The sequence below is a fragment of the Papaver somniferum genome, chromosome 10 (genome assembly GCF_003573695.1).
Source record: "Papaver somniferum cultivar HN1 chromosome 10, ASM357369v1, whole genome shotgun sequence".
NCBI lineage: Eukaryota > Viridiplantae > Streptophyta > Magnoliopsida > Ranunculales > Papaveraceae > Papaver > Papaver somniferum.
The window spans coordinates 153,678,726-153,686,552 of NC_039367.1; the positions used below are offsets into that span (position 1 = coordinate 153,678,726).

Sequence of the window (7,827 nt, forward strand, 5' to 3'; positions counted from 1 at the left end):
CTAGATATTTATATTAATACCTAAATTACCCTTCTGATTAATTTTGGGTGATGATTAGTCAGTGTTAATAATATCTAGTGTAATGATTAAGTTAAAGATAATTAGTGAGATTAAAAAATCAGATAGTTTTTTTTTTTAAAGAAGTAGAATTATTGAGAGAGTAAAGTTAGAGAAGATGAAGAAGGAAAACATGAAAAACGACGGATTTTACCAACCACAACCGGATGAAGGGTATTTGGGTACCCAGGTAGGCTTCAAACTTTGATAATGTTGGTTGAATTCCTCTAAACTTTCAAAAAAAATGAAATTTTTTATGTAGATTTGGGCCAGTTCGGTTACCATATGTCAAGAACATGTAACCGAACACACCTGAAAGTGTAGTTCGATTACGTTTTCCAAACACGCAGGTTACCGAACTCGCTCGTTAATGGAGGTTTTGGTCGTACACTGCACTGTTCGGTTACCTAGGATAAAATGGTAGGTAACCGAACTTTGAACTTAAAATTTTATTTGGGTACATCTTGTGTGTTCGGTTACTTCGCAAACTTTAACGCAACCAAGTTCCCAACCAAACTGCAGGTTAAAAGTAACCTAGTGTTAGAAGTTCGGTTGGTTCGCAAACTTCAACATATTTTGCGAATTAACCGAACTGGGCTTATATATGCATATATGCAATTAGGCAAACGTTCGGTTACTACGAAATTTATTTCTTGGCGAATTAGGTAGAGTTCGGTTACTAAATTTCAAAGGTAGAGTTCGGTTACAAAGAGAACTTAACATTTTTGCGAACGAACCGAACTTGTGGACTTCTCATTATTTTCGTAAACTAAAGTTCGTGATATCCTTATTTTGCGAAGGAACCGAACTTATGGACTTGTGTTGTTCTAATACAAGGAGTTCGGTTAAAAGTATTTTTTTGCGAATCAACCGAACTCTGAGTTCGGTTAAGAAAAAATTAATTCTTGATAGCCGAACTTTTCTCTGAAAAGAAAACCCTCCATTAAACCTCTCTGCAACTTCCATTTTCAACTCATTTTAATGATTACTTCTCATATTCAACCAAAAACGAATGACAAGTAATGAGTTTGTGAGAATATCTTTGTTAATTTTTTAAATTAAGTTATATATATATATATAGTGGGATTTAGCAAAAAAATTTAACAAAGTCATCAGTTTGATTCTGATCATCTCTAAAATCATTATGAGTTTAGCTCGTGGGATTGAGCGAAGGGATAGGGATAACTAACATTTCGGGAAACGAATTTCAGGCAAAATGAAGCGTATGGACTATGGTATATGGATGCAAGTTATGCCATGAAATAACAGAGCGTATGAATACAAGAAATGCTTTTAGGATACTGTTTTTTAGAAGTTATTTTGAAACTTAATCTCAAAAATCTATAAAATATGGTTCAGAGAGTTATAAATTATCCCAGTTGTTATGACTAGGTTAGCTACCCAAATACTTGAGCTAGTTTGATTACTGTATATTGAAAAATCTTAAAGAGTTTCATAGCAGCAAGAAGAGAAACCCTCACACCCCAACAACTTGAATGGATCCTATAGAGTATTTCCATAATGTTTGGCACTTACTGTAGTAGGTATCACAAAAGAAGAAGAAGGCGCCATTATAAAGTCAATGCCCGAGGCAGAGCTAGGATTATCTACACGGTCTAATTAAGCTACATGGTTAGCTAAAACCGGGGCAGAGTCAAAAGTTAAGTTCAGCCAGCAGAAACAAAGAGCATCTCTGTTGACCACCCTTTAAAACACATACATATACACCACATTTCCTCAGACTATTGATTATCAACAAAACGATCATGTAATGACATGACAAAACGTCTAAATAATACAAACATAACAGTGATTCATAAAGTCCCCATGAGGAGATGGTTCATCAATTTAGGCGCATGTATAAGTTCAATGTCCCTTCGACAAGTTCAAACTCTGAATGAAAACTAAATAGCACACTATCATTACCATAATCAAACAAGCATAGATGGAGCAGCGGATACAATGAAATACTTAAGAAGGGAAACGGAAACCTGAACACCGCCAAAGGTATAGTAGCCCTCTATTCCTCTCTTCTCGTCCTCCAGTTGTTCCTGTTTAAACCTCTTCGTCAAGTCTCAGCCTCAACCCTGGCTCCACATGGCCCTACACACACTCAGTTGTAAGGAACCCTGGACCATTATTTTGTCTAATAAGCTTCAATTGTTGTTTCTGTAGATAAAGCAAAATAAAAACCAAATCAGACGCAAGTTTCACATTTCACTATCCTGAAAGCTATATACAAAATGATCTAAACTGTATATAAATTGAACTTGATTTTGACGAGAGCTACAGAAGTTATCTACAAACCAAAAGGGACACTAAAACAAGAGCATGAAACTCTATGCGAGAATCTGCCCTTCCTACCACTGAACATCTAAACTCTATGGAAACATCTAAACACTGAACAGGCCAGCAAAAACTGCATACAAACAGAAAAGCCAAAATGATAGAGAACCCAAAGCTCTTACCACCCACTGCGCACGCAACTCAGACCCCGAACCAAACGGCTTCGGGTGGACAATGATCACTGCACGCCGTTGTTCGATCGTCTGCCGCTTCTGCGCTGGACCATCCTTGAGCTTCTCGCCATAAATATCTATGCACCTTTTTCTCACATTCTCTGTTGCTATCTTTTTCTCCTCTATCACCAATACATGTTTACTTTCATCGGATTCGTTCAGCTTCTTTTGCCCCTGATAAATTAACATGAGTACTCAGATATGACCAGTTAAAATTGTGAACAGTAACTCCCAATTGAGATTAAGAGAAAACCTTATCGACTGAATCCTGCCAAACAAGATTCCTAGGTTCCAGGGGCGTCGTTAGTGGGTTGAAGATGCAAGGAACCTCAATTTGGGTCCACTCACACAAGTGAATGGTATCACTCATACAAATGCTGCAATCAAATGTGCACTTTGCAATCCCTTCTCTAGGTTGACCATCATTCCATCACAATCTAATAGGGAGCTCTGATTTCGCTGCAGCCTGCACAATAGCAATACCATTAAGAACACGAACAGGCCTGGAGATCCAGAGATTGATACAAGTGGGTATACAATTTGGACATTCACTTAGAGATAAGGTTCCTGCCAACGCTGTAGCACATTCTTTAACACAACTGAGAACCAATAGAAATAACCACAAAAACCACAGAGACTTCGGTGCTCATTCACAAATTTTTATCAAACCAAAGATAAATGATTGAATAACTATTTCACTATAATTTAATTACACATAGCAAACACAGAAGAGAGAGAACATGTTTCTGTGTATACCAACCTCATTAATCTTCCCCCGAATTCCATGCGCAGTATTAATTTTGACATCTCTAAACCGATTGACTTCATCATCTGATGTAAACATGTCCTTGATAAGAGCAGTCTCGTTCAAAATCAAGCATGGAGTTCCAATCCGCTTGATTCTCTCAACTATCTTCACAGTGTGGTTAAATTTGAGTACATCAGCTGTTGCTAGAATCCGAAATGGTGCCAGAAGATTTAAATGCAAGCTACTCAGCAAATAAAAAAATCCATGATAGAAGCAAATTAACAATTTATTTGTAGGATAACCACTTTATAAAGGGAAAGACAGACAAGTAACATTTGATACATGAATGTAACTGCTCTTTAATTTCATACATTAATGCTAATAAGTACAAAAATGGAAGGTCCTATCTTTCACATTGCTGAACATTAGAGTCAAGGGAGGTACAAAATTCACGTTTTTCCTAATATTTGACCAGATGATAGGGAATCAAGCATAAACAACAAGCATTTGATTTTAGATAATTAATTTTAAAGTTTTTAACTTAAAAAGAACACACCAGACCTTATTGTCAGCCAAACTACGTACAGCAACAACTCTAGCACCGGGAGGCGCGAGAGGGCCCCAAAAGGTTGCAAGGCAGGGTTCACCAACAGGGGTGAATTCGAGCATTTTGTGCCGTCTATAAGAGACTTGGTAATAGATAGGTGTTGTCTGGTACCTTCTCCAACCAACTGAAACAATGATAGGATCTTTTGTCTTCAACATATTCATATGCCAACTGTGCTGCATAAGCCTCACCTGGAAGAGCAACAAAGAATAGATGAAGATACAGGAAGGGTAAGGGAAATCCATTGGGTTTACAATAACCAGTTATAAACAACCAAGGGAAATCCATTGGCTTTTAACCTGGATAAGAGAACCCAAATAAGCTGTTCGCACTTTGCACTATTAACATGTATAAATGTCGACTCTGGATAAATAGCAGACGGTGTGCTGAACAGGACAACATATATTGGAGTGAAGTAAAACTAAGAATAAAAATTTAACCTGCATATGTCCCACATTATCTTCTGCACGACTGATACTTCCAACGAGAATAGGCTGACAGGGATTGTAATTGGTAACCATCTCAAAAGGGACGCCAAGAACCCCAAACCTTAGGTAAGTCCCTCTTCTGAAACTTTCAATCTCCAAGTGTGGTTCTTCTATATTAATTTGCATCTGGTCGAAGTATTCATTCCAACAAAAAAAAGTACGAAAATCAATTATCGCCTTTTAAAAGTGTAGGAGATAGATATGAATAACTATTTATTTCAACCAAAACGTAGAAACTAAAATATTTTCAGCGAGTACCTGCTTATCATTGCCGTCAACAGGCTGTAAAGGGATAGGGTCAGCTGGGAGTGTAATATCAGCTAAAGGGTAATCACCAACACCAGCAATATGCACCTGGAACAGTACCAACTAAGTAAGCCCATCAAGGAAAAAAATGAAAGTACATCTTGTTGCACAGGACCAAAATATCAAAGGCCTCGTACCAATTAGCATTAAACTTAACTAGTGTCGTATTCTATTTTTGTGAGCCTCATGTCTTCTCGCTCGTCAGTTAATGAACTCTGTATAGAAGATAGGAATTCTAGAAAATGCCGAACTAAAACTGGTACTTTCTATTTTCTTCTAAGATACACAACTTTGCACAAATGAAAATAGCATACAAGAAAATAAAGACGGTACAAAATGGTCTTAATATGAAACTTGTCATGCAAAAGTATGAGCAAAATGTAATAGGAGAATGTTTTAAAGGTCAGATTCGGGTACGATCTTATGAACAAAATAGAGAGAACAAGAAAAATATGAGCAATGAAGGTGCCTCTAGGCTCTAGTTCGCCAACTGGTGATGGAAATAAAAAGCAAGTTCTTCATCAGTTAAGGTAGCTGAAAAAGGTACCTTAGTTCCTTTCTTGATATCACAACCTCGGATATAACAGAACAAAATTATATCTCTCTTGCATTTTATATCCATATCCACATCTGCTGGAGAAGTGACATCCTCAAAATGATCTACCAGGAAATAAGGGTGTGCAGCTCGCCGCGACAAAGTATGAAATTCCATAACCGATAAGAAGTTTGCCAAATCGTCAATTTCATCCTTTTGATACCTGGATACATGATAGTGACTCATTAATCTACTTTCATGTTGTTGTACCACATGAACATTATAACTCATATGATAGGTGCAAGAACGGTATGCTGGTCCAAATATTCTTACATTCCGTGAAGAAAAGACAAGCAGAATATATTAGCTCCTTCGTGTATATTAGCCCTGAAATCTTCCATGATCCACTTCTTACGTGCTGCATATTTTAGCTCATCAAGATATGTAAGCACCCCAATAACCTCTTGCATGCCATGAACTTGTAAGAGGCTAAGGAACTCGAATGTTTCTTAAAATCAACAAAAGCATTTTGCAGTGAGAAAAAAAGAAATGCCGATTAGCTTCCATTAAAGTTGGATATACTTGACATTAGTAAGTAACGTTTGAAGTTTCCGGTCCTTTACTTGAATATCAGAAAGTTAAAACTAACTCAGAGACAAGGCGGGAATTTAGGGTTACCAAGACCATCTTGCTTTATTAAAAAATGACTGAGGGGTATGCATGGACAAATTGAAGAAGCTAAATAAACTTATAAACCATCACAACCAAGAGGAAAAGAATAAAAAGGTGCATTACAGACAGTGGCGGATCCAACTAGTAACAAGGATGTGCACTTGCTACCCCTCCACACTGGGCTTCCAAGCCTAAATTTCAAACCATAAAATCTCCCCCAAGCGTAATCTTGCTTTTTTGCTACCCCTTATGAAAATTTGCTTCCCCTAAGTTTAGTTTCTAGATTCGCCACTGATTACAGAAGGACTTGATTAGCCTTAGTTGAAAAGGGCAAGACGCCTTGTCAGTATGGTTTTGTTTTAAAAAGCTGTTGCAATTTAAAGACTAAAATTGGTAACAATCTTCTTCGGGGCTGAAGCAAATATCAAGAAGCTACCATGGTGGTGGAATGTCAAATTCTTAAAAGAAATTCAATGGGGATGAACACTAGACTTTAGTGTGGATTTGATTTTTAAATGCAGAGAGGACCGAATGACTATCTGATCACATTTCTGAATATTTTACTGTGACTTACCATTTCAAACAAATAATTTGCATCAGAGACTTTAGTCTGCGTACTTTGCAGCATCAATCATGCCATTCATATTGTTCGGACACTCCACAAACTGTATCCGTCTTCGGTTACCTAGCAAAGAACCAAAAGCAGAATGAGATAATGTCTAGCACTGGTCTAGTATGCAGTGAATTAGACAATTCAAGGCTATATATACCTGTTAGTACCCTAATGGGGCCTTGTATGTTCTCAAGACTTTGATCTGTATAATGCTTTATTAGAGACTTAATCAACAAAGATTTCCCAACCTAGAACACAAAAAACAAACCCCAAATCGTGTTTAAAGTCTGAATTACCAATTACTAGCTGATATGAAAATAATTATCCTTGTGCTGTAACAATTGAGTTGTGCTGCAACAATTGAGTTAGAAACTAGGCCTAATTGTGATGATATAAACAAAATAATCAGTAATTACTAGTACCTTGGGAGGTCCATGGACTACAATTACATACGGAGCTTCTTCAACCGAGCTTGGCTCTTTCTTATCAGCAGATCCCTGCAACAACAACAACAACAATAATCAATCATAATAATAAATAACAACTATGTAGAGTATAACACTGAAGAAAAATGTACTTTTAGGATTTTGTTGTGGCTTTCTCCGTCATCAACTAACTTCCTTCTCTTATTGTTGTTCTTCCCCATTGAAACCCTAATAAAAACACAGGAAATTCTGATTATTCAGGAAGGAAACGGGGAAAAAAAAAGAAAGAGAAATCACCACAAATAAATATACGAGGAATCACCTTGATGATATAATTTAATCGTCAGATCTAAGAATATGATGGAATTGAAAATTAATAGGAAGCAGCTTCCTTCTCTCCTCTATCACAGTAATAATAATAATTTGGGATTTTTGTTCGACTTTGGAAGGGGCTGGGAGGTTTTTATTCTTTCTTAGTGGCCCATTCGTGATGTAACCCCGGCCTTCAACGTAATTTTGACAATGGCCCGGACCTGTAGTTCATTTTGAACATTACGACCGTCCGCAGATTTGTTTCGGTCCGGCTACGATGGGAATGGGGGGCATATTTGGAATATGAGGCCCCTCCTATCTAGCTGATACGTCACCCACAAAATATATATTTGGAATATGAGGCCCCTCCTTTCAACTAATTATTTGTTTCGTCCTTTCATACAAATATATATTTGATGTTTACTTACAGATTTGCCCCTAAACTGTATTCTGCTGATTTCTCTAAAATATGCTCTTTCCTTCTTTGACTCAACCTACGTAAGGCATTTTTATTTTTCCTTTATTAGATATAAGGTAATTTATCG

At 37.0% G+C, this 7,827-nt stretch overlaps 1 protein-coding gene across 5 annotated transcripts; it reads right to left on the minus strand.

Moving 5' to 3' along the window:
* Window positions 1–1,755: 1,755 nt before the first annotated feature.
* LOC113318413 (ribosome biogenesis protein BMS1 homolog) lies at window positions 1,756–7,394 on the minus strand. Of its 5 annotated transcripts, none has more exons than XM_026566577.1 (13): window positions 7,293–7,394; window positions 7,123–7,198; window positions 6,968–7,042; window positions 6,703–6,793; window positions 5,594–6,617; window positions 5,273–5,483; window positions 4,678–4,773; window positions 4,372–4,545; window positions 3,886–4,122; window positions 3,337–3,489; window positions 2,830–3,042; window positions 2,526–2,741; window positions 1,756–2,226 (listed from the first exon to the last, which is right to left on the minus strand). In XM_026566577.1, the coding sequence occupies exons 5-11, from the start codon at window positions 5,728–5,730 to the stop codon at window positions 3,007–3,009; spliced, it is 1,044 nt and encodes a 347-aa protein (XP_026422362.1). In that variant the 5' UTR covers window positions 5,731–6,617; window positions 6,703–6,793; window positions 6,968–7,042; window positions 7,123–7,198; window positions 7,293–7,394; the 3' UTR covers window positions 1,756–2,226; window positions 2,526–2,741; window positions 2,830–3,006. The 5 variants fall into 5 exon arrangements, with proteins under 5 accessions (XP_026422362.1, XP_026422364.1, XP_026422361.1 ...); XM_026566579.1 differs by having other exon boundaries at window positions 1,790–2,226; window positions 2,526–2,750; window positions 3,337–3,485; XM_026566576.1 differs by having other exon boundaries at window positions 1,790–2,226; window positions 2,526–2,750.
* Between the last annotated feature and the right edge of the window lie 433 nt (window positions 7,395–7,827).

Excerpts from the sequence above, each read along its gene's own strand:
- LOC113318413 (XM_026566577.1), bottom strand. The coding sequence starts at position 5,730 with ATGCAAGAGGTTATTGGGGTGCTTACATATCTTGATGAGCTAAAATAT. Across the intron at positions 5,484-5,593 it reads TTGTCTTTTCTTCACGGAAT|GTATCAAAAGGATGAAATTG; the intron begins GTAAGAATATTT and ends TCATGTATCCAG. Across the intron at positions 3,043-3,336 it reads TTCGGGGGAAGATTAATGAG|GCTGCAGCGAAATCAGAGCT; the intron begins GTTGGTATACAC and ends GCTATTGTGCAG.